Source organism: Hyperolius riggenbachi, chromosome 3 (assembly GCF_040937935.1).
Source record: "Hyperolius riggenbachi isolate aHypRig1 chromosome 3, aHypRig1.pri, whole genome shotgun sequence".
Classification (NCBI taxonomy): Eukaryota; Metazoa; Chordata; class Amphibia; order Anura; family Hyperoliidae; genus Hyperolius; species Hyperolius riggenbachi.
The window spans coordinates 34,352,395-34,379,299 of record NC_090648.1 but is presented as its reverse complement, the minus strand read 5'-3'; the positions used below and the strand labels follow the sequence as shown (position 1 = coordinate 34,379,299).

Here is a 26,905-nt window from a genome sequence, read left to right as displayed (position 1 = left end):
CACCACCCCTCAAGTGTGTCAAAGCTTCACAGTACTGCTCAGATGATGCCCCAGCTTTCTGGTGTTTTTCAGAGTATTCTCCAGTTTCCCCTGAAGTGTATACCAGCTTCCTAGCCCCCCCCCCCCCCTTCCAGAGCATGTCCAAACTTGTCAATATGCCCATCACATATCCCAGATTCTACATAAGTAGCCGATCAGATACTATATAGGTTTGTATCAGAGTAGCTGATTGGCTGATAGCAGGCCCGGAGTATGGCTTGAGCACTAGAAGGGGGAATTAGGTTTAGGCAACAGGTCTGTGTGTGTGTGTGTGTGGGAGGGGGGGAGGGGTTTAGGCAGGAGGGGGTAGGTATATTGAAGTATTACATTCTGAAATCATTTTAAAAGAGTTAATCTCTTTCAGCAAGAGAGGGGGTGGGCAGGGTCAGGTCATGTGATCATCTCTGTGCAGGGAGAGGAACCCTCACCCTGCTGCCAGCATGGAGCTAGATGACATCAGCCAGGAACCAGCAGTCAGGTATAATAAATCTACAGTATGTATGGCAAAGAGTGCAGACGTCTAATGCATAAAACCAACGACGTTACTACGGTATTTAGGACCAGTGGTGGCTCTAGCTGCACACTTTTTCTGGTGGTGGTGGGGGGGGGGGGGACACAAAGGGGGGCATGATGACTGGCTGGTGGGGCCCATTTGCGTGATCAAAATCGATATTTACATGGCCAGCTTTATACTAGGTACACACCATACATTTTTCTGTTAGATTTTCTGTTCTGCCGGGAATACAAGGGTCGTTTTCGCGGCAGATAGGTGGTTAGATAGATCATTTCTGACACGTCTGATCTCCCGTTCAATCGCTTTGCCGCTCAATTCCTGATAGAGGTGAATGGAAAAAGATAAGAAAAACGAGCGGAAGGAGAATCGAGCGGCAGAATCGAGCCGTGTATTCCCAGCATTAAGCTGGCCATACACTGGCCCGATTTGCGCCCGTTTCGACAGCAGATTCGATCACTGGGATCGAATCTGCTGCCAATCGTTCACGCTACACGCCGAATTTTGATCCATGCCGTCCGATCCCATCGATCGCCCGCGGGTAAAGAGCATTGCTAGCGGCGTTCGAGTGCCCGACGACCGACGCAATAGAGCTGCAATACATTACCTGCTCCGCCGGCACGACTCCCGTGTCTCCGCTCTTCTTCTCCGTCTCCACTCTGGTCTGGTCTCCGGCATGCTTCCCTTCTTCCTGTCCCGGCAGGAAGTTTAAACAGTAGAGGGCGCTCTACTGTTTAAACTTCCCCCAGACAGGAAGAAGTAAAGCATGCTGGACCTGGAGACCAGAGCGGAGACGGAGAAGAAGAGCGGAGACCCGGGAGTCGCGCCGGCGGAGCAGGTAATGTATCTGGGATGGGGGGAAGCGGCGGCAGCACCACCACCACCACAGATTGTGAACGGTTTCAGGCTGAAATCGGTTCACAATCTGTTTGCAGTAAGGCAGCCATACGATCCCTCTCTGATCAGATTCGATCAGAGAGGGATCTATCTGTTGGTCGAATCTGATGGCAAATCGACCAGTGTATGACTACCTTTAGATTTACCTGCCAGATAGATAAAGTTCAACATGTTGGAAATGTATCTATCTAACCATCTTTCTGCCGAGCAATTAGGCATTGTTCTACTCAGCAGGAGATCACCAGAAGACAATGCACCAGAGATAATGACCAGTCTCTACAGAAAATAATCTAATGCTGGATACACACGTTACGTTTTTTCGTGCAATTTTGTCACCCGATCGTTTTTTCGGCACGATTTCACAATCGATTTCCCGCTCGATTCACTTATCTTCATTCGTTTTTCTCATTTTTTTTTCCATTCACCGCTATGAGAAATCGAGCGTGGAAACGATTGGGAGCAATATCGGACATGATGGATTTTATCTATCTTTTCCATCTATCGCACGGAAAATTGTACCGTGTGTACCCAGCTGAACAGAAAATCTAAAAGAAAAATCTAATGCTGGGAATACACGGCTCGATTTTGAGCCATTAACCTCCCTGGCGGTTAATTTTTTTTTGCCATATAGGCAAAAATCCTTTTTTTTTTTTTAATTTTTTTTTTTGTTTCATGTAAAGCTACCAGAATGGTAGCTACATGAAACACCACTAGAGGGCGCATGTGTCCCTCTAGTGCGATCATCGCCGGCATCAATAGCAAACAGGGGAACATGTATATAACGCGCTCCCCTGTTTGGCTTCTCCTGTCACCATGGCGAAGATCGGAATGACGTCATGGACGTCAGTCGACGTCCTGGACGTCAGCCGACGTCCTGACGTCAGACGCCTCCGATCCAGCCCATAGCGCTGCCCGGAACTTATTGGTCCCGGCAGCGCAGGGCTCTGGCGGGGGGGGGGCGCAACTTCTGCCGCTGCGTGCGGGCGATCGCTGCAGAGCGGCGGCGATCAAGCTGTACGCGCGGCTAGCAAAGTGCTAGCTACGCGTACAGCACTTTAAATGCCCCAAATCGCCCCCACCAGGGGCTGATATATCTTCCTGCGCGACATAGCCTGAGCTCAGCTTGGGCTTACCGCCAGGAAGGTTAAGATGGCTCAATAGATAATATCCAACATGTCCGATGTCCCGCCCAATCGTTTCCCCGCTCGATTCCGGATAGCAGTGAATGGAAAAAGATTAGAAAAACAAGCGGAAGATAAGAGAATTGACTACGGAATAGAGCGGCGAAAAGATGGAGCGGGAGAATTGAGCGGCAAAATCGAGCCGTGCATGCCCAGCATAACAGAAAAAATCTAACAGAAAATTGTATGGTTTGTACCAGGCATTTGATATTTTTTACCTAACTCAAGTGATAAGATTAAGGTTAGTTCAGCAATGATAGAAACCAAATGTAAACATCACAAACAGAACTCAGGAGTCAGAGGCTTTTGAGCAGAACAAATTGTCCAATGATGGTGCCATTATGGAAGAAAAGCTACCTACAGATGTACTTGGCTAGTTGGCTGGCCTGCTTTAGTCCCTACTTGCTAGCAAGCTGCTCCTGTGTGGACAGATTACAGACAAAACATTCCAACCCCAGCCCTTGTCTCTGACGATTTCTACCAAGCAAGGGGAGGGGGGAGAGGCAGGCGGAGAGGAACACTGTATGTGTAATTCCTTATCTTAGTAGCTAAGCACTGCTGCAGACTAGCTAAGGGCTCGTTTCCACTATTGCGGTGCAGAATCGCCTGGATTCCACCGCTGTTGAAATTCCATGAAATAGCATGCGGATGCGAATTTTTGCGCGGTTTTTGCCAGCGAATTCGCATGCGAATTCGCATTATGTGAGGGTATATGCGAAATTAACCATGTCACTGCCTGTTTGAATTACATTGGTACCTATGCGAATTCGCATGCGAATTCGCATGAAAATTCGCATACCATAGCCGCATGCGAATTTCCTATTAAATACATTAGCGGCGATTCGCATGCATTCCACTCGCAGGCGAATTCGTTGGCTCTTTTGTGCGTTTTTTTAACCGCTGAAAAAAACGCACCTCAACAACGCTACAGTGGAAACAGGCCCATCCACTTGCATTACATGTGCGAATCTGCATGCGTTGGACGCATGCAGATTCTGCGATAGTGGAAACGAGCCCTAAAGCTTGTATTTTGCAGGAAGTTTTGAAACGGGATAATTTATTGTCTAATGTAAAAGCTAGCCAATAAATGGCTCCACTGACAATGTTAGAACATTACAATCATAAGTGTCATCTAGTGATGATCGTAACCAGCAAAACTACGATTTTGCAAAATTTTGCTTACATTTTCGCAAGTACACCAACACGTAATTGCGATTTGCAAACTAAATTGATTTCGTAGTCATTCATAATTTCGCATAAAAAAAGTTGCGTAATTTTCGCGAAATGCCACGCAATGTTGTGCTGACTTTGGCAGTGAATAGCAAAGCCTGGCAAACGTACTATTGTTACCAAAATGGCTACCTATGGTAAAGGGAAAAGTGGTTGCAAGGGAAAAAATAATTTTTCAAAAAGACCATATAGTTTTGAGAAAATCGATTAAAAAATGCAAAGAAAAAATGTTTTTTAAACTAGAAAAATGACATTTCCTCAAAAACTACAATGTCTTTGTGAACAATTATTTTTGTAAATTGTAACCCACTATTCTCCTTAAAGTGAACCTCCGGACTAAAAATCTACTCAGCAGCCACTGAAAAGGCTTGGTATTTCTTTAACAGTTTCACAGCATCAGAAGTTTGTTTTTACTTACTAAAGCATCATTTTTAGCTGCACAGAAGCTAAGCTCCACCCATCAAAGAAAAACTGCCTGGGCTTTTTTTCCCCTGATGCTGTGCAAAGCATGATGGGATGTCCTATGTTGTTATTCACGTTGCCTAGCAACTGGGAGGGGTGATCAGCACACAGGACAGTTGGAACTGTCGTCTCATGCTCCCTGTCACCTCCTTTCAACCAGAAAGATGGCTGCCCTCATGAAATCAAACATTTGCCTGTTCTTTTAAACAGGGCGGGTAAGAGATTATATTACCGTATCTATTTTAATTAACATAACTAATGTAACTTAATGACAGTATGTTTGTTTTAGGCTGAAGTTCCTCTTTAACATATGTAGCAATTTTGGTAGCAATAGCATGTATGGGGGCTTTGCTATTCACTGCCAAACTTGCGCAAAAATTACGCAAAAAATTATGCGAAATTATGACATACTACTACTACATACGAAACCAATTACGATTTTCCCTGAAATTTCACATTACGATTATGATGCGAAATGCGAAATTTCGGCCCATCACATCCAGATACACAAGGGGTCTTGCAAGGATTGTGAGGTATTTATGGCAAATAGATAAGACCCTTGGTTTACTTAACGCCTACATAGACTCAGGCTGAAATGGAGGGTTTTTTACAGACCCTATCCTGTTCACTGTACACTGCTGAAGCCTGGAAACAGGACACTGTATGTTACTGAGTGCGGGAGGGGGGGCACTCAGAGGGGCACAGTGATTCCCGGGGGGTGGGGGGGGGGGGGGGGGGGAGTGTGGCAGTGCCCCAGCGTGCCCCAGTGTAGTGCCGCCATTGAATAAGACAATCTTGCTTTCATATGTGATAAAATTGGGGAGGCTGAAGATAGCATTAGCCTTCAGAGGGAGGTTGTGTACCTCTAAGTAAGCACAATGTATTTGAGGCATTAAAACACAACCCGTTTCCTCAGGTGACCCGTCTTTACTCAGCGCCTCTGAGGTAAGTGACCTCCCGCTAGTCTTATAATCATTGTAATTCCTTTATGCAGAGTGCCTCTTATCCGCATTGTGTTGCTGTAACAAGGAGAGCGCTCTCGGAAAGGAAGCCATTAGCAGACTCGGATAAGAAGAAAAGCAGCGTGGTGTCCCCGTGTTACTCATCAGAGAATCTATACCCATCCCGCTTAACTCGCCAGCGCTGATGAGTAAGCAGGTAAAGCTTAACAAGCCCAGAGAGGAAAAACAGCACAGGCTATATCCCCCTGGATCCTATTGGCTATGCATGCTAATGAGCTACAGCGCCACGTGGCCCCACCCCCTCCCTTCATCTGAATGTGCTCCTTTACCCCCTCATCTGAGATAAACTCCCCCCCCCCTTCCCCTAGTGCTCCTTACCCCTCATCTGAGATAAACGCCCCCCCTTCCTCTAGTGCTCCTTACCCCCCTCATCTGAGATAAACGCCCCCCCCCCCTTCCTCTAGTGCTCCTTACCCCCTCATCTGAGATAAACGCCCCCCCCCCCTTCCTCTAGTGCTCCTTACCCCCTCATCTGAGATAGACTCCCCCCTTCCCCTAGTGCTCCTTACCCCCTCATCTGAGATAAACTCCCCCCCCTTCCTCTAGTGCTCCTTACCCCCCTCATCTGAGATAACCCGGCCTCCCCCTCTCTATTTCCTTTCCTCCATGAGATACCACTAGCGCACCAACCCCCACCCATTTGTGCTCAGCCTTAGAGAATGGCTTAAAGGGGACACCTTAAGTCAAACAAAAAAAATGAGTTTTACTCACCTGGGGCTTCCAATAGCCCCCTGCAGCTGTCCGGTGCTCTTGCCGTCTCCCTCCGATCCTCCTGGCCCCGCCGGCAGCCACTTCCTGTTTCGGTGACAGGAGCTGACAGGCTGGGGACTCGAGTGATTCTTCGCGTTCCTGGCCACAATAGCGCCATCTATTGCTACTATAGCACATATCATATACCATATAGCAGCATAGAGGGTGCTAATGTGTCTGGGAACGCGAAGAAATCACTCGCGTCCCCAGCCTGTCAGCTCCTGTCACCGAAACAGGAAGTGGCTGCCGGGCGGGGGCCAAGAGGATCGGAGGAAGATGGCGAGGGCACCGGACAGCTGCAAGGGGGCTATTGGAAGCCCTAGGAGAGTAAAACTCTTTTTTTTTTTTACTTAAGTGTCCCTTTAAAGTCTTAAAGGACACCTAAAGTGGGAGGGATAAAGAGGCTGACGTATTTATATAATTTTAATAATGCAGATTTCCTGGCTGTAACTGCTGATCCTCTGCCTTTAATACTCTTAGCCTTTATGAATCATGACTGTGGCTTTCAGACTCCCGCAATGCATTGTGGGACTTGTAGTTCCTTAACAGCTGGAGAGCCAAGTTTGCAGATCACTGAACTAACCAATTCAACTAACAATCTCCCAGAACGGAACCTGTTAGGTAGGTGGGGGAACGCCTGTACTGGTAAGAGTTATGACTTATGATGCAAAAGTAAGGCTAAAAAATAATTATAACAATAATTTGCTGTTAGGTTGAAAATGACTGTAAAGAGATTTTCAGAAACTAGTTGCATTTATAACTGAAGTTTCATGACAAAAGTTAAGGTAAGTTTTCAGGTAGAGCATGAGAACATAATGATTGGTGGCTGAGTAATGACTTTAGGAAAGGAATAAATTGGGCCATTAGGGTGCCGTATAGGTAGCGTTCCGCCTCAAGGGGTGATAAACAGCCTCCAGCACATCAGAACTACAAAGCCACAAAAACTAACAGGCAAAACTAAAGGCATAATGCAGGACCTGAGACTGACCCCTCAGGCATGTAAACTGCCTAACTAGCCTCCAAACCTTCCCTGTACCTTCAGCACACAACTCAGGGGTTTAAATTAGCTCGGGTGTGGAGACGGCAGGACTGAGCCTAAAGCTACATCTCGGCCAGGCAGATTTTAGTATTTGGTTAGCCAAGCAAAAAATTACTAGTGTGAAATCCACATATAGTTAAGGCTAAATTCACATAAGTGTCTTGCGACAGAAGACATGTCCTCCTCAAAACATGTCCTCTCACCACAACTCCAGACATATCCCTACCACGCCTCCAAGCACACCCCACTGCTCCTTCAGATTTTGGACGAGCAGTGGGTATATGTCTGGAGGTGTGTCAAAGACATTTCTGGAGGAGCAGTGGGCACGTGTCTGGAGGTGTGTCGAAGACATTTCTGGAGGAGCAATGGGCACGTGTCTGTAGGTGTGGAGAGGAAATTTCTGGACGAGCAGTGGGTATATGTCTGGAGGTGTGATGAGGACATTTCTGGAGGAGCATCAGGTACCTGTCTGAAGGTGTGGTGAGGACAGTGTTGGATTGGGAGGTGGTAAAGCTGAGGAAAATTCACTTGTTGGCTAAGCAGCAGAAGAAGAAGCAGACTTGCTACAGGTGACTATTGAGAGTGGTAACACAGGGTTTCTGCTGCTTGGCCAGCAGGTGGAATTCCTAATTTTTTCCACCTCCCAGTCCGACACTGGGTGAGGACATTTCTGGAGGAGCAGTGAGCATGTGTCTGGAGGTGTGGTGAGAATATTCCTGGAGGAGCAGTGGGCACGTGTCTGGAGGTGTGGTGAGGACATGTCTGGAGGAGCAGTGGTTTCATGTCTGGAGGTGTGGTGAGGACATGTCTGGAGGAGCAGTGAGCATGTGTCTGGGGGTGTGGTGAGAATATTCCTGGAGGAGCAGTGGGCACGTGTCTGGAGGTGTGGTGAGGACATGTCCGGTGGAGCAGTGGTTTTGTGTCTGGAGGTGTGGTGAGGACATGTCTGGAGGAGCAGTGGGTACGCGTCTGGAGGTGTGGTGATATTTCTGGAGAAGCAGTGGTTATGTGTCTGGAGGTGTGGTGAGGACATGTCTGGAGGAGCAGTGAGCATGTGTCTGGGGGTGTGGTGAGAATATTTCTGAAGGAGCAGTGGGCAGGTGTCTGGAGCTGTGGTGAGGACATGTCTGGAGGACCAGTGGCAACATGTCTGGAGGTGTGGTGAGGTCCTTTCTCGAGGATATTCTTGAGGAAATCACCATAGGATGTCCATTAGACAGCCAAAAGGTCCTTCAAGCAGCATCCGTTGAACATGACATCAAGTGAGTGTTGACATCTGTCACTAGTGTGAAAACAGCCATCGACCCTGTGTCTGCATTTTCAACCGCATTTTCCCATTCCTCACCTGGCAACAGAAAAGAAACAACAGGAAAACCCTAGTTTTTAGCTATAGTGTGAAGCTAGTCTTAACAAGACGGTTCCCATTAGGAGTAGCATTTGTCTGGCTGTGCGTTTAGGAAATATTGCCTGCAGGTTTTTGTCACAGTTGGGCTGCTTTGGGGATGTAACGTCTACAGGTCTATGGGAACGCCTGCCAAAAACTAGTGTGAACGGCCGGCAGATGTTTTTTAGGGAATTTGGAAGGAGTTTTGGGTGAAACACTAAATACATCTCCATTCTGGCATTGTCCTAGCTATAGCAAATGCTAAAAAAATGTCATAAAATACCATAAAACTCATTCCAATTCCCACTAAATGCTGGGGAAGTGTTCCTGGCATTTAACATAAGTGCCAGTGTGAACTTACCCTGACTCTCTCCAGATGACTGAAGTTACAAAGGCCTGATGATTAAGAGGCGGGTAGATTTACCGTAGGGGGGGGGGGGGGGGGAGTGGACACAGGTAAGAGGCTAAGAGGGGCAGTTCCTGAGCTCCATGAATGGACAATCCTCCATGCAGATCAAGCCCTGCTTTTACTATTGTCAAATAAATGCTCACATAACAAACATAAGTAGTGGGTCCATAAATGTTGCTCTAAAAGTGGCCATACATCAGGTGACTTGGCGGCCGGTCGGCCATCCAATTTCATTATTATTATCAGATCGGATGAAAATCGGTGCTGCCAAGTGGCATGCTCGATCAACGATGCGGCCAATTTCGGGCCGTAACTGGCCTCATGAATCTGTCGTACATGCTGCAAGATGTCGGGCCGACTTTCTCGATTGGGTGTGCAGCGGTAACGGCTAGCGATATCCAGATAAGCGATATTGGGATAGTAGTAATTAAAAAATGATTAATCAGAAATCAATGGCTTGGAGCTGATACTATTAATTTTATGTTCATTTCACGCAGCTTGGACTTGCACTTTACTAGTATAATTTAAAAAAAAAACGCTCTCTATTTTTTATTAATTTTCCCTGTGCAGCAATTATCCATCAAATGATAAAAATCTTAGCAAATTGTCATGCAGTTTTTCTGTAAATTACCAAACCGCATGTGTGAAAATCGTAGTAAATACTCAGAAAATATATCTTTTACCGCATGAGGTAAATTACTGAACACTCTATTTTTACCAAACAGGTCTTAGGGCAGGGCCGGTCCCCAAACGTTTTGGTTCGAGGGCCGAGTCAACATACTTCAGACTGCTGGGGGGCCGGAATATACATAAAATGATGTCTTTACGTGCCAGACAGTGAAGCATACCCAGGTGACAACCTGCAGTCCAATTGGATGGCAGTGTCACCTGATGTGGGATGTGATTGGAAACCAGCGAATTACTTGCTTTCTGGCTTCCATGTGGATGGGTGGTGCCAGCACTGCTATTCTAAATGCGGACCAATAATATTTAAAGATGTAGCTGATCGCATCTATAAGTAATACATTGTGCATGTGGGGCGGTAAAAAAGCCTCAGGGGGCCACATTCGGCCTGGGGGCCTTAGTTTGAGGACCACTGTCTTAGTGTATTGAAGCTTTTGAAGGCCGACTCCCAAGGCCTATCACTGAAACGAATGAGAGAGGCCATTGAGTCGATTGCCTGGCAGGGGTGTAACTACAATTCAGGGGCCCCTCAGCAAAACTTTGATGGGGCCCCCAATGTTCAATGCCTCCCCTTAGTGCCATTCACAGCCTGGGGGCCCATCTCACAAGGGTCATAACACAAGTGTAGCCATCATGATCTTCACACCCATAACAAGTGTAGCCGCAAATCTCCTGATCTGAAGAATAGTCCCCTGTATCGGAGGAAGGGAAAGTTAGTGGTTGGGGCCCCCTTACAGCTTTGGGCCCCCCAGATGGCAGAGTCTGCTCCCCTCTAGTTACAGCCCTGTTGTCAGGCATCCGTAACGCGCAGTGTTAGATCCCGTGTCCCCAAACGCTGCTTGGAGTGTCCGGCCATCGGCCATCTCTGCATTTTTCTCAAGGGGAGTCTAGTAGATCATACTGATAAACGCAATAGGAATATATGGGTGTGAGAGATGGCTGAGCAGGTGATGGACGATCACACAAAGCGTCCTTCCCTGCAGCCCATTCTCATAGCAGATAACAGGGCTGCGGCCCATCAGAGCCACAGTTTGGAATCGCTGGCGATTGGCTGCGATACCAATAGCGCTAGGCTAATGAAGTCAATGGAGGTGAGCCCACAGGAGCGACTGCCATTAGCAAAATCAAAATCACGGGTCCTGCAGCTTTTTTTGGAGTGATTGCGCTCCAATGATACAGATTCAAATGCTGCAAAATTATTTATCAAAAAGCAATTTTGCAGCGATTTCACTACCCGAGCAAGAAAAAAAAAATGAATACGGGTAGTCCCCAGTTAACGAACGAGAGAGGGACTGTAGGTTCATTCTTATCCTAAAGCTGTTCTTAAGTTGGAACATTGGGCCATCTCTGTCCCCTGTACCTCCTCTGTGCCTCCAGTGTCCCCCTCTGTGCCATCTCTGTCCCCTGTACCTCCTCTGTGCCTCCAGTGTCCCCCTCTGTGCCATCTCTGTCCCCTGTACCTCCTCTGTGCCTCCAGTGTCCACCTCTGTGCCATCTCTGTCCCCTGTACCTCCTCTGTGCCTCCAGTGTCCCCCTCTGTGCCATCTCTGTCCCCTGTACCTCCTCTGTGCCTCCAGTGTCCCCCTCTGTGCCATCTCTGTCCCCTGTACCTCCTCTGTACCTCCTCTGTGCCTGTATACCTGCTTATACAAATGTTAAATCCATTTTTTCTTTGAATTTTTTTAAAATCTATTTTCTCAAAAACTACAAGTCCAATTTGAAAAAAAAATTTTTTTTGACTTGTTCCCATGGAAACACAAAATTCATGCCGTTCGTATCAGTGAGTCATTCGTAAGTCGGCCGTTTGTAAGTCGGGGACTACCTGTATTGAAAAATGCAATTGCAAGTCGCTCTGTGAATGCAAGCCATAAAAAAAAAAAAATTACAGAAAAATCACTCTAATGGCACCCATACACAGTACAATGTTTTTTTGTTTTGTTTTTTTTTCAGAGAGATTCAATCGATTATATACCGTTTGGTCACATCGTTTAAAGATTCTTTTCGAGGTACCATACACAATCGTATATATGTATATTTCACATATGAAAAAAAATCTAATAGTATTTTCTTATACAACCTACCATACACTATACAATTTTACAATCACCCAGATTTTTCCCAACATATCCGATCAGATTTTATTTAAAAAAAAAACAACAGAATAATCGTTTGCTATTTCTTGGTATAAATAAATAAATAAATAAATGTGTTGATTTTCACTCTATTCGATCGCATTGGCCAAAGCAAACATTTTAATTTCACCATGTATGGGCACCATTGGATTGCTGTACAAAACACTTATGACAAACGCCTGCTAACTGGAAAACTTCAAACATTCTCTCAAAACAGACAAGCCTATAATTTGCGATTAGGTAGCATTGGAGGCGCACTGCCTCATCCGCTAACCCCTGTGTCTCCTCCCCTAATGACTCCACCCACTACCCTCTAGATTGTAAGCGTGCAAGGACAGGGACATCCTCCTATTGTTTCTTATTCTGATGTAATTTATCATATACCGCTGTACCAATATTGGTGATGTCTCAAATCACATCTACTACAGTATGTATGTATTTGTATTGCTGGATGTCCTGATTGTACAGTCACATGTATTATCTACACTTCCCACTATTTGTTTTGTAGTGGGTACAGCGCTACAGAACATGTCAGCGCTATATGAATGAAAAATAATAATAACCTGCCGCTCAGCAGAACCCTGTACAAACGCGTGCGGATATCTATGCGTCTGTCAATCAACGGCTGATTACAGGCGGGAGTTAGGAAATAACCACAACACTACCAGTGCTAAATCCATACAAACTATCCCTAATACACAATGCATCAGCACAATAGCCAGACAAGCAGCAAATTCAACAGCTGCTCAGCCATGGCAGCTTCCCTATACCGGCGTGTCTCCTCCTCACCTCTAACTGGCTGCAGAACTTGTAGAACTGCCTCATCTGGATTCTATCAAACTCAGCAGGACGTAACCTGCTAAACAATACTAATAACGGGGTAGCAACGCTCACTTCCCAGCCTGGACACTGTAATGTGCTGCAGGAGATGTCAGTGCTATATAAATACACAATAATAATATGGTAGGTAGGACATTAGACTGTGACTATGGTAGGGATTAGATAGTGAGCTCCTCTGACGACAGTGACATGGCTATGTACTCTGTAAAGTGCTGCAGAAGATGTCAGTGCTATATAAATACATAATAATAATATGGCAGGACATTAGACTATGACTATGGAAGGATTAGACTATAAGCTCCTCTGAGGACAGTCAGTGACATGACTATGTACTCTGTAAAGTGCTGCAGAAGATGTCAGTGCTATATAAATACATAATAATAATATGGCAGGACATTAGACTATGACTATGGTAGGATTAGATTGTGAGCCCCTCTGAGGACAGTCAGTGACATGACTATGTACTCTGTAATGTGCTGCAGAAGATGTCAGTGCTATATAAATACATAATAATAATAGTATGGTAGGACATTACACTATGACTATAGCAGGGATTAGATTGTAAGCCCCTCTCAGGACAGTTAGTGAAATTACTATTTATTCTGTAAAGTTCTGGAGAAGAGGTCAGTGCTAGAAAAATACATCATACTAATAAGCTGTGTACAGATCTGGAACACAGTTTGCCCAATTCTTTGTGATTGCTTTAGGTGACAGTTCATTCCCCGTCAGGGTGATATGAGCTGCTGGACTATCTGACTGGTATCCGATCCGTTAAAGAGAAAACTGCTTGAGTTGGGAAACTCCTTGAGACAATAGTAGAGGCTTGTTTCAGGGGTGATCCTCACTCGTGTGATCGTGGTGAGGACATTGGAGTGCACACTGCAGCAAGGCAGGAACAGATATCAGTAGCTCTGTCCTACCTACAACAACAACAACAAATAACATTTGTAAAGCGCTTTTCTCCCGTGGGACTCAAAGCGCATAAGCATGGCTCCGACCATCGTGGTACAGAGGAAGAATTTTATAAGTCTGGAAATGCCAGGCTAAACAGGTAGCTTTTCAGTCTGGATTTGAATAGCTCCAGGGATGGTGCTGTCTTTACTGGGTGTGGCAGGGAGTTCCAAAGAGTAGGGGCAGCATGACAGAAGCTCTATCTCCAGATTTTTTGAGGTGCACTCTGGGAGTGACCAAGTTTATAGAACTTGCTGATCTGAGGTTGTGAGAGGTGTGGTGCAGCTTCAGTAAGTCCTTCATGTATCCAGGGCCCAGATTGTGCAGGGATTTGAATGTCAGCAGACCAATCTTGAAGAGTATTCTCCATTCTACTGGTAGCCAGTGCAGTGAGCGAAGGATCGGTGTAATGTGACAGTGGCGAGGCTGGTTTGTTAGCAATCTGGCAGCAGAATTCTGCACTAATTGCAGGCGACGCAGGTCCTTTTTGGGGAGGCCAACATAAAGGGCATTGCAGTAGTCCAGTCGTGATGTGATGAAGGCGTGGACTAGGGTTGGAAGATCCTCTGGAGGAATCAGATACCTACAGTATATAAAGGTTGCCATACACGATTAGACTGAGACTCAGCGAGGCAAGCAGATCAATCCCTCTCGGATCTCTGATTCTGATCAGAAAACACACATGGCACACCGATTTTCAATAGATTCCACTGTGAAATCTATTGAAGATCGGTGGTACTGCAGTGTTGCACTGTTCAATACAGTGCAATGCTAGGGCCAGTGGCAGCGCTGTACTGGGACACACTTGGGCACTGATATCCTCCCCTTCCCCAGGGAATTACTATGCCACCGCACAGTAACATGCAGTGTATAGTTTCCAGGCTCCAACAGCATACACTGAACAGATAGGGTCTGTAGTAAACTCTCCATGTCAGCCTGAGTCTATGTAAGTAAACCAAGGATCTTATCTATTTACCATGAACACCTCACAATCCTTGAAAGATCCCTAATGGATCTTGATGACACTTATACTTGCAAAACAAATCTCTCTACCTCCTTCTGTTTGTATGTTCTAACATTGTCAGTCAACAGAAATAGGGTCTGAAGAAGGCATATTTACTAAAAGCTTACTGTTTTTGTTTAAATTAGCCAATAAATGACATTAGAGTTAAAACTCCCTGTATGTAAAATACAAGCTGTAGTCTGCAGCAAAGCTCAGGCCTGATTCACATCTGCGTTTTTTTGCGGATCGTGCCATACAGATCCGACCATCTGGATCTGGGAAAACGGTCCGTTATTACAGCCAGTGTGCTGTAATCAGGGACGGTTCTAGGGGGGGGGGGGGGTATCTTGCCCTAGGCGCAGTTTGTTGAATTCTTAAAAAGGCGGCAAAATTTGGATGGGGAATGGCAGTTTAGGCGCCAAAACATGACCTTTAGGCGCCAAAACCAGACCTTGCCCCAGGCGCAACTTGGTCTAGATCCGTCTCTGGCTGTAATACGTCCGTTTTCATTGGTTTCTATTTTGCTGCAACACCTTCCGTTTCCATTCTGCTAAGCGAAACGGTCAGGAAAATCGGGATCTGCTGCATTTTTTGTCCGTTCAACGGAACAGAAACTGGAACTGTACGGCTGAATCCGCAGCTAAAAGCTAATGTGAACCGGGCCTTAGCTGCTAAGATAAAGAGTTACACAGACAGTCTTTCTCTCCCTCCTGCCTCTTCCCCCTACCCTTGCTTGTAGAGTTATTAGACATAGGCTGGGGGCTGGAATGATTTTTCTGATCTGTCCACACAGGAGCAGCTTGCTAGCAAGTAAGGATTCAGGCTAGGTCCACACTAGGCACGGTTGCAAGACGGAGGCTGCAGTCCGGGATTAAGGGAAGTACCACCAGACCGCAAACTGATCCGTTTTAAAAAAATGCATCAGTTTTGCATCAGTTTTACCCCAAAAAACGGACAGAAAATGTCTCTATCATTAGGAAGGTAGTGGGAGGAGGAGGTTTTGGGCCAATAATAAAGTTCAGGCTCTCCGTTTTCTCATCAGTTTTTGGTGCTATTTTGCCTGTGCAGATGGAGTTGCGTTTTCTCATTGCTTTTCACTACCCATCCGTGTATCCGTGCTCCGTAAAAATGCAGCAATTCCGGACCTTCCGTTCAGGTTTTGAAAACGGGTCCCTGCAAACGCAGACGGATCCGTTTTTTTCTTGGATGAGGACGGCTGCTATTTTTAACATTAGTATCCGGGACTCCGTTTTTCATTAGGGCTGAAAAACGCAGCCATGGATACGTTTCCGGACCTAGTGTGGACTAGGCCTAAAGCATGACAGCAAACTAGCAAAGTACATCTGTCGGTAACTTTTTTCAACAATAGCACCATCATTTGGACAATATGCTCTGCTAAAAAGCCTCTGAGTTCTGTTTGTGATGTTTACATTTGGTTCCTATAATTGCTGAACAATTTAGCCTCAATTTTATCGCCAGAGTGAAGCATAAAATATCTAAATCTCGCCATACATTGATCTTGATCACCAAATGGACCCCCCAGCCAGCGTGCCCCTTTTTGCCCCCCCTCAAAAAAAAAACAGTTTAGTCTCAAAGACATGGAGCATCCAAACTCGAACGTGCGCAGTACGTATCCGCTTGTCTTCAGAGGAACTGGGGGACGCGAGTAGTTCCGAAGAGCCTTTTTCTGTATTTGCGGATTCTGCACTTTGAGATTTTTTTTCGGATGCTATTCTTTTGTTCAATCGCGTTCACGTTAACTTACACGGCAAGGTATCTAACTTCAAAAATTGGATGGGATTTCTGCGTAACAAATGTGATTTTTCTGCGTTTCCATTGACTTATATTATACGCTAATCGAAAATATCTCTTCCGAAAAAAAACACACGTTGACCCTTTTTTCTGCATAAAAAATTGCATACAAAAAAATTGGACAACGCAAGTGCCACTGATTTACAATAGATGTGTGGCGAACGTGAATCTGCAAAAATGCAAAATGCGCACAAATTCTGTTATGTGTAAAATGGTTTTAACCCCTGTTTAGTAGAACTAATGGAGTTTGGCTTATGCTGGTAGAAATGGCACAACCTGTTGCTAACATCTACTTGCATTGTGGATGGTTGCCGGGGAAATGCTGAACCTGTCTGGCCTATGAGAGGCCAGAGTTCACAGGAATGGCTGGTTTGTCCTGCCAATGGGGAGCAAGCAAACTTTATATAAACACCTGGCTGTCTCTGGGCTGGTGCAGATTTACCTCACACTCCAAAAACAGAGCTCCCCCCTCCCTCCCCCTCTTGTCATGGTCCTTATTATGCGGCCTGCCTCGCTCGCACGGGAGAGATTGCTTTCAGTGTGCTGATTGGGGTATTATGGCCCTGCAGATCCAGGTGGTCGGTGAATGATTTAGCATAATGTCATGTTAAAAGAAACCTGCAGTCAAAGGGATATGGAGGCTGCCCTATTTATTTCCTTCTAAACAATACCAGTTGCCTGGCAGCCCTGCTGGTCTATTTGGCTGCAGTATTCTCTATTTAACACCAGTAACAAGCATGCAGCTAATCTTGTCAGATCAATAATGTCAGAAACACCTGATCTGCTGCATGCTTGTTCAGGGGCTATGGCTGAAAGTATTAGAGGCAAAGGATCATCAGGATAGCCAGGCAACTGGTATTGCTTAAAGCGGAACTGAATATAGAAAAAGCAAAAAACTGTTTCACTTACCAGGGGCTTCTGCCAGCCCCGTGCAGCCTTCCCGTCCTGTGCCGGTCCTCCATTCTCCCGCCGACAGCTACTTTCGGTATCGCCAATGCAGCAACTGCTCCTGCGCCACACGTATCTTTCTCCACAATAGAGTCTTGCGTTATTAGCGCAGGACAGCCGGGAATGCGTAGAAAGATATGCGTGGCTGCTGTCGACTTGTAAGTCGACGGTAGGATAGTACTGAAAGCAGCTGGCGGCGGAAGAATGGAGAATCGTGGAGGACCGGCGCAGGACAGGAAGGCTGCACGGGGCTGGGAGAAGCCCCAGGTAAGTGTTCTGCTTTAAAAGGAAATAAATATGGCAGCCTGCATAGCCCTCTCACCTCGGGTTCCTTTCAAAGCTAGATTTACTCTCGGTCCAAGGGCAGTTTCCTGATTTCAGAGTCGCAAAGTCTTGTGATTTTAAATGCGATTCCCAAGCCGATTTCGATTTAGCCATTCATCTCTTGAATGCAACTGCTGCATGCTGCACTTTTGCGATCGCAATGCTGCAGTGGAACCATTCTCATAGGCTTCACTGTTGCAGCACTTTGCGGATTGTCACAGATCAGCCAGCGCTGCAGAATGCGCTCTAGTGGGAACCGGCCCTGCTGTTGCTACAGATACGACTGTCATGTTAGCGTGAGGTTTATTTTGCCTATTAGCATGGGGTGCCCAGAAAAAGGCCCAAAGTCGCTTAAAGGGCACCTGAAGTCAGAGACTGACATATTTTTTTCCTTTTAAAGGGACCCTGAGCAGGTTTTAAAAACACAATTTGCACTTACCTGGGGCTTCCTCCAGCCCACCGTAGGCGTCCTCCTGGTTCCTCTCTCGGTCTCGCAGGTGGCTCTGTTTAACGGCGACTTCCATCTGAAGTCACCAGTACAAGTCCCCGCCGCGTATGCGTCACCACGCCGCCCGTTATGCATCATCAAGCCGGCCGGCGTGAGAGTCCTGCGCATGTGCGGTTCTCTGACTTTGAACCCCGCATGTGCAGGACTCTCATGATGATGCACAGCGTGATGATGGAAAGCATGTGTGGTGGGGACTCGTACTGGTGGCTTCAGGCGGAAGTCGCCGATTAACGGAGCCACCTGCGAGACCGAGAGAGGAGCCAGGAGGTCTTTACCAGCAGAAAGTCTTAAAGTGAACCAGAGACGAAGCACTATGATGTATTTTACCACATATATCAGTGGGAACATTAGAGAAAACACCTACCCTGCTTTCTGTTTCATTCTGCACTACACAGCTTGTTTCTTATCAACCCTGATAAAGACTGAATGCTTAGTCGGGGATTTTATCAGGTCTGATAAGAAACAAGCTGTGTAGTACAGAATGAAACAGAGAGCAGGGTAGGTGTTTTCTCTAATGTTCCCACTGATCTATATGGTAAAATACATGAGGGTGCTTCGTCTCTGGTTCACTTTAAGCTTAATACTCACCTGACGACAGATTGGTGAACCCCACAGTGACTCCTCCCGACAAACGAGGTTCCCTGATCCATCTAACTGCCCGCGGGAACATGTGACATCACGAGACGGCACACAATGGGCGCGAACCAGAGTTCAAACGGACATCTTTAAGATATGACCTGCCGCGATGGTCATCACAAAGCGTCGTTCGCCTAATCGTGCGCCTGTACTCACGTCAAGAGGTCATGGAAAAGATTAAGTTTAAGATTAAGATTCGTTTAAAGAATCGCCAGTTGTCGGAAGATTTGCAGAAAAAAATCATGAGGTAGACACGGGCTTTTACGCGCAAAATATAGTGTCCATTAACTATATAACACATATAATAAAGGTATAATAAAGAGTGAGTGGGCAGGTCACCAGGGCAACGCTTGTGTCTGCTTGTGCGTTATGCGATCGCTGCTGTTATTTTTATATGTTATACGGTTATCGGATGTCCACGTTTTTTGAGCAGTAAGACTTTATACGCATAAACTTTACTATGTAAAATAACAGACATAAATGTAAATGCATGGTGCTATGACTCCTCCCCTTTTGTGATTTAATAAAGAGGGCAAGGACCCACAGAAGTGCTTTTAGCGGTGCTTTGAAATGGCCGTTAATTCCAAAAGCGCTAAGCAGATGAAAGGCAATTGGCGTGATTGCGATTATTACCCCAAATCACAACTGCGGGTCCTTCAGCATTTTTGAGATTTTCCTGGAAAAATCAACTTAAAGCAATTATGAGCAAAATCGCATTTGCTCGGGGAATTGCGCTGAAACTCGCGGTACTTTTCCATTCCGAAAAATCACAGTGGTTTCCAAAATTGGAAAAGCTGCTCCTGAGTGTCCCAGATTTAAAGTCTGGTACACACATCCAATTTTCATTGGGAAATGATTGGCTAATTGTACCACATCCATGTAGTGTGAGAGCTTTCACACAATCCGTTCACACTATTGGAGGTGGTAAAATTGGACAGTCTTTGGCCAATCAAAGTTGTATGTGTGTATCAGGCTTAAAGGGAACCCGAGATGAGAGGGATATGGAGGCCGCCATATTTATTTCCTGTTGTAAACAATGCCAGTTGCCTGACAGTCCTGTTGATCTTCTGGCATCTGTAGTGTCTGAGTCAAAATCCTGAAACAAGTATGTTACTAATCCAGTAAAACTTGAGTCAGACTCGTAGGGTTGAGCCATAATTTTCGAAATTTCGCGTTACTATAATTACGCATGCGAAATTTACTATTACGGCGCGAAATTATGGTAGCGTAATTGCCATTAAAATCGTAATTGATAATACCGTAAGCGTAATTTTCAACACGTAATTTCGCGTTTCGTTCATAACGTAATTTCACGTACAACTATACCGTAATTTCACGTTAAACCATAACGTAACTTTGCATTTCTTCGTAATTTCGCGAATTTCGTAATTACTTGTTAGCTATAAAAAATTACTTGTTCGCATTAGCCAATCAGAAGCGAATCAGTGGTAGTCAGACGAACGCTAACAAATTTTCGCATATGAACGCTTTTTCGCGTTAAATAATGTAAAAACTAAGCATGCGCAGTTCAAGGGTGTAAACTACGCTTACAAACGTTTGCATGCAAGGCAAACGTAATTTCGCGAAAATTAACGCTTACAGTAATATGAACTATCGCGAAATTACGTTATGTAACTACGCTTACAAACGGTTGCATGCAAGGCATATATAATTTCGCGATACCCACTGTAATGCGAAAGCTACGCGAAAATGACGCTTGCGCGGAATTTCGCGAAATCCTTCTTCATTACGATTATGTACTTACGCCCATAATCGTACTTACACTAATAATGTGAAATTTCGCGAAATCGTAATTAAGTCATGACGCTCATCTCAGAGTCAGAGTACCTGATCTGCTGCATGCTTGTTCAGGGTCTATGGCTAAAAGCATTAGAGGCAGAGGGTCAGCAGGACAGCCAGGCAGCTGGTATTGCTTAAAAGGTAATAAATATGTCAGCCTCCATATACCTCTCACCTCGGATATCCTTTAAGAATGAAGTCCAATCTAGCATAAGAACTTAAAGGAACAACTGACAAGTCTTGAAATGTGGTTGCATTTGTTAAAGACTGTTATCCAGAAGTAGAAGTAGAATCTTGACAACCAGCATAGCCGGGAATGGGAAAGTGGTGATCGGCGGTAAAAACTTCCAAAGATGTTCCCAAAATTACACCGTTGGTCATGAGGGAGTTAACAACATCGGGAGGACAGCCGTGCAATCCTGAATCCTCAGTAAAAGTCTTAAGTGTATGGGGCTTGAATACACTGGACAGTTCAGCCACATGTGTTCTGGGTTGGCATAGTTGTTTTCTAAATCCAGCATGTCCAGTTAACATGGAAAAAAACATGCTGCGTTCTCATTGCGTTGTGTCCGCACCGCATTCTGTGAACATAAGCCCTGAATGCCTTTATAGCGTTTTGAAAGAGGAACTTTAACCCAGGATTGACCTTCATCCCAATCAGTAGCCGATACCCCCTTTCCCATGAGAGACCTTTACCTTTTATGTAATAGATCATCAGGGGGGTCTGTATGTCTGATATTGTGGTGAAACCCCTCCCAGTGTGATGTCATGACCATGGCCCTGACAATATGCAGTCTGCGAACCTCGTTGCATTGTGGGTAATAATGGCCTTTTCCAAATGCCAAGCAAGCAGTATCCCCTTCTGTGCATAGAACTCTCAGTAATGAACATTCTGTACAGATCACCTGTTAGAATTAAAGATGCCACAACCAGTGATACATTTCAGAATGTAAATCAGGGAGAGGAAAGATTTTACAATGGGCAAACACTGGCTAAATAATCTGTAAATGACTATTGTAAACAATAAGCAATTGTATTCATTATGTTATGTGTTTTCACTACAGGTCCTCTTTAAGTTTTCCGGGGACAAGCATGTCTTGTGGTATATTTTATTTTGGATAAACACAGTTCTGTCCTAAACTGTCTGTGACCCTTGATGTTCAGACAGAGATAGCCAGATGAATCTGGTAACGAGCAAGACCATAATTGTGTGACTGATTCACAATCCAATCAGATCTATTGATCCCCATCTGCGATCAATTGTTGCAGCACGCATTAGCTAAGTGTTTTTTAACTCTGATCTGTTTTTTTTGGCAGTGTAAATTATTTGGAGAGGAAAGCCTTGGAACTTGCACCAAACCGATCCAAAATTTTCATTAATACAATTCACTCGTTTCCTACCCCAAAGACCACTTCATTTCTGATTACGATCGTCAAAACCATTCAGACAGGGGCAGTCAAACCTACAGAAATGGTCCTGCTTTCAGGGGGGTTAATACAACAGTCAAATCCAGCTGGAAACTGATGGAGAAAGTCGATCACTGTAAGGCCTAATTACAACAAGGCAGAAACCAACATTAGTGACCAATCAAAAGCCATCTCTTAACCATTCTCGCTCCAGCAAAATGAAATCTGATTGGCCGCTCTGTAATAGTACCAGTAAGGAGAGACCAGACTAAGGTCCCTCGCACACATACTCAGATCTATCGAGAGGTGAGCCACCTGTCTCTATAATCCTCCGTCGCGCACCTCAGACTGTAGCGAACTCTTTCGACACGTCCGATTTCTTAGTTGTCACCGACGCAAAAAACATTGTTCCGTCTACGCGGAGGAAGGAGAGCAATGTTTCATCGGTCACAGAAATTTCCAGGCACGATGGGCATCCTCTGTGACACATAGCGTAAAATTTCATATCGCCGATTGTCACTTGTGGTTTAACCCCTGCTGGATGAGATGGTTGCGAGCCACAATTAGATCAGTCGCATGCATAAGGGAGGAAGAAAACCCAACGGGGTTGGTGGGTCTGTCAAAGAAAGTTGCCTGAGATAAATAGATGTTTCATAGATAGATAGATAGATAGACAGACGTTTGATTGATAGTTTAATAGATACAGTAGATAGATATTTGAACGATATGGAGTACTAGGCATAGAGGATTCCAGTTTATTCTAATAAAGGTCCAGACTATCTATCTATCTATCTATCTATCTATCTTTTTAAAAATGGCAGTGCTATTTCAATATAGAATAATAAGTTAATAGACAAATCTTGTATTTTCTCTCTATAGATATGATGTGCGTTACTGAACTATGGATCCACAAATATATACAGTTACATTTGGGATTGATTGACAAAGCTTTTCTGTTAAATTATCTCACCTAACTTATTAACTCACAATTTATCTCTCCTTACCTGACTTAACCCATCATTTATCTCTCCTTATTTGACTTAACCCATCATTTATCTCTCTTTATTTGACTTAACCCATCATTTATCTCTCCTTATTTGACTTAACCCATCATTTATCTCTCCTTATTTGACTTAACCCATCATTTATCTCTCCTTATTTGACTTAACCCATCATTTATCTCTCTTTATTTGACTTAACCCATCATTTATCTCTCCTTATTTGACTTAACCCATCATTTATCTCTCCTTATTTGACTTAACTCATGATTTATCTCTCCTTACCTGATTTAACCCATGATGTATCTCTCCTTACCTGACTTAACTCATGATTTATCTCTCCTTACCTGACTTATCTCTCCTTACCTGACTTAACCCATGATTTATCTCCCCTTCCTTGACTTAACCCATGATTTATCTCTCCTCTTTTGACTTAACCCATGATTTATCTCTCCTTATTTGACTTAACCCATTATTTATCTATCCTTATTTGACTTAACTCATGACTTATCTCTCCTTACCTGACTTAACCCATGATTTATCTCTCATTACCTGACTTAACCCATGATTTATCTCTCCTTATTTGACTTAACCCATTGTTTATCTCTCCTTATTTGACTTAACTCATGATTTATCTCCTGTGCTTATATCATGAATTATCTTTCCTAATTTGTTGCATTAGCTCTTCTTACAGTTAACGTAAAAAATAATTAAGATTTGTGAATCAACCCCAATAGAAAGCTTCAATTACCAATTCCCTCACGTTTTAAACGTCGCAACGTTTGACGGAATACGCTAAAAACAAGTCGCCACAATGCTTCCTATCGGGCGTTTGGGGGTACACGATTACTGAAACAGGTATTTCAATACGCCTATAAAACAGGAGGAACTTTGCCTTGAAAATCCCTGCTGCCGGGGAAAGAAAAGCGAGGAAATTTTACATAAAGCGACCAGGCAGAACCGGCTCCCGTGGAGAATTCAATATTCATAGTTACAAGAGAAGCCCGGCCAATCGGAGGCCCCGCAGGGCATGCTGCTACTTGCGGTTCGGCTGCGACTCCAAGCCAGCTTCGCCGTCTCCGCACACAAGGTGTGAACTAGGATGCTTTGTGGTTGTAGTAAAATTGGTAGCAAGTCGAAGCAGACAAGAGCTGCAAAGTAGGCTTTCAGTGATGCACACGGCAAATCAAAGCACGTCAAGACACATACACACGAACAAATATTACAACAGCCCTAAAACAGCACGAAAAAAAAGCAAAGAAAAAAAGCAAAACAAAACCATTTCAGTAAAAGGCATTTCCTCTGAGCTGCGATTCCCCTCCACTCTCTGCCTGGAAGGCAGGTTGCAAAGAAACAACAGAGAGAAAGCCACAAGCCAGAGCGCGTCGGTGGCAATAAGCCCCCCTTGGAAAACTGACGTACCTTTTATTCGAGCTGTTCCAGTAAATGGGGTCCAGGCTCAGGGCTGAGATGACGGAGAAATTCCAAACGGTGATCAGCATCCTCACGTACAAGGAACAGACAAACTCTTTTAGAATCATGGTGGTTGTCGAAGGTTCGGAGGGGTCGCTCACCCTGAAATCTCGGGATTTTGGTTAAAATTCAGAGGGGCTCAGACAAGTCGGAGAAGAAGAGGAGGGGGGGTGGGGGGGAGTCCGAAGGCTTCTTTTGTTGGCTGAGGGGGGTTCAGGGTTAAGGGATAAAGTTTAGGATAAAAAGTTGAACCATATTTGCAGATTGCAGGAGAGGGGTTCGGGGTCCTGAGCCCGCTTCGAGGGGATGCTGGTCATTTTCGGCTGCGGCAGTGGGGGAAGGGTACAGGCATGGAGGATGAGAGAGGGGCCCTATTTTTTTGTGTGTGTGTCTGTGTCCCCCCTGTGTAAGCAGGCAGAGTGTCTTACAGCCAGCTCTGTTCAGCTACAAGCACTGAGTGCAGTATAAATCCCCCTATACACAGAAGAAAGGGAAGGTGGAAAGGGGAGGGGGGAGGAGAAACTCAAATTCTAGGGAGGGGAGTGAGGAGGGGAGATGGGGGGGGGGGGGAGGAGGAGGAGGGATGGAAATTACTGAACAAGGCTGATTTTCGAGGGAGATGGAGAGCAGTGTGTACAAGCAGACACACACCATTGTACACACACCCACACGTACATGCAGCCCTCAATGCCCGACACACAGGGCCTGCCGGGCAGGTGACAGTTGGACATGCTTTGCCTGGTGGACGCACGTGCGGGGCGGACAGGGATGTGGGCGTTCGTGTCACGCTAAGCGTTCGCCGGGCGCGCAGGGGTGGGCGCTTTCTGCGATTGAACTTGTACCTTTAAAAGGAGGTCTATCAAACGTATTTTCAAATTGCAATTTGTTCATATAGATTTCAGTTCACGTCTGTATCACTGATAAAATTGCTGCTAGCTATCAAAAATACAAATTATATATATATATATATATATATATATATATATATATATATATATATATATATATATATATATATATATATATATATATATATATATATTATTATTGTTATTATCATTATGCAGACTACATTAGATTGGGACTAGTATTCCACATACATATATATTTAACACACATGTACATATACATATGTGTGTGTGTGTATATACATATATATATATATATATATATATATATATATATATATATATATATATATATATATATATATATATATATATATATATATATATATATATCATGTTACTCTTGTCACTGTAATTACCAATTCTGTATTTTGTACCAATTCTGTATTTTGTTTATTGGTGTATACCATTGTCTGTATGATTGTGTTCCCCATTTTCGTTACAGAATATGTTGGCGCTTTATAAATATATTTATTTATTTATTGTATTTATAAAGCGCCAACATATTACGCAGCGCTGGACATTAGTTTAGGTTACAGACAATATTTAGGGGTGACATACAGTAATACGACAATACAGGAATACATGCAAACCAGATCACGCAGCACAGTATGGCCCTGATTCACTAACCAGCGTTAAGCTAGTGTGCCTTAATACCTAGTGGGCGCAAATCACAAAGTTAGGTGGTTTGCACCCATACATCGCGCATAGCTCAGCGTAGTGCGTGCGCAGCCGTTAATAGTGCGCTGTGCGACGATAACGTCGCACCCACTGCCCTGTAGTGCGACGAAAACGGCGCATCATGTGCCCCCGAAGCGACGCACTGATGCACCGTTTCAGGGGCACCCGATGCGCCGAGTGACGTTTACAGGGCAGCGGGTGCGATGTTATTGTCGCACCGCGCACTAATAACGGCTGTGCGCGCACTACGCTGAGCTATGCGCGATGCAGCTTTGCGCCGCTATTACTGCTGCAAAGCTACTTTTCAGGCACTATGTGCCTTTTCACTCCGGCGCTATCACTTAGCGCCGGTTAGTGAATCAAGCCCAATGAGTACAAGGTAATGCTTAGTCAGTCACTGGAGGGGAGCATGGAGATTAGGCAAGTTAGGTTCACTCAGATGCATAGCATAGGTGCACAGTAATGGAGGTGCATGATCAGGTAGGACACAAAAGGAGGACCCTGCCCAAAGGCTTACAATCTAGAGGGAGAGGTAAGGACACGAGAGGTAGGAGACCAGAGTTCAGCTGGGTTTAGAGCACTTGTGAGGGGTAGTAGGCCAGAGAGATGGCCCGTAGCGAGATAAGCGCAGCGGCGTGGAGTGTAGGGCCCCATGATAGTGCTGGCTCGCTGTGAGGGGGTTAATGTTGTGGGAGGAGCTGTAGGAGGCGGCCGGGCAATTGCGCGCTGGTGCAGGCCTAGGACAGGAGGAGGGAGGAAGTGACGTCAGGAGGAAGTGACGTCTTGGGCGGCAGACGCTAGGGGGACAGCAAGGAGACAGGACGTGTTTCGCTTGCGGGGAAAAAGAAGTGCGTCATGGCGGACACGGTGGAGGAG

At 45.1% G+C, this 26,905-nt stretch overlaps 1 protein-coding gene across 1 annotated transcript in view; it reads right to left on the bottom strand.

Annotated features, from left to right (window-relative positions):
• Positions 1-24,883, bottom strand: part of EFNB3 (ephrin B3) — a 191,003-nt gene extending 166,120 nt beyond the window's left edge. The window contains exon 1 of the mRNA XM_068273976.1: positions 24,390-24,883. Within this exon, the coding sequence (XP_068130077.1) occupies positions 24,390-24,508 (119 nt within the window). The 5' untranslated portion in view covers positions 24,509-24,883. The remainder of the gene's footprint in view (positions 1-24,389) is intronic.
• Positions 24,884-26,905: the final 2,022 nt, after the last annotated feature.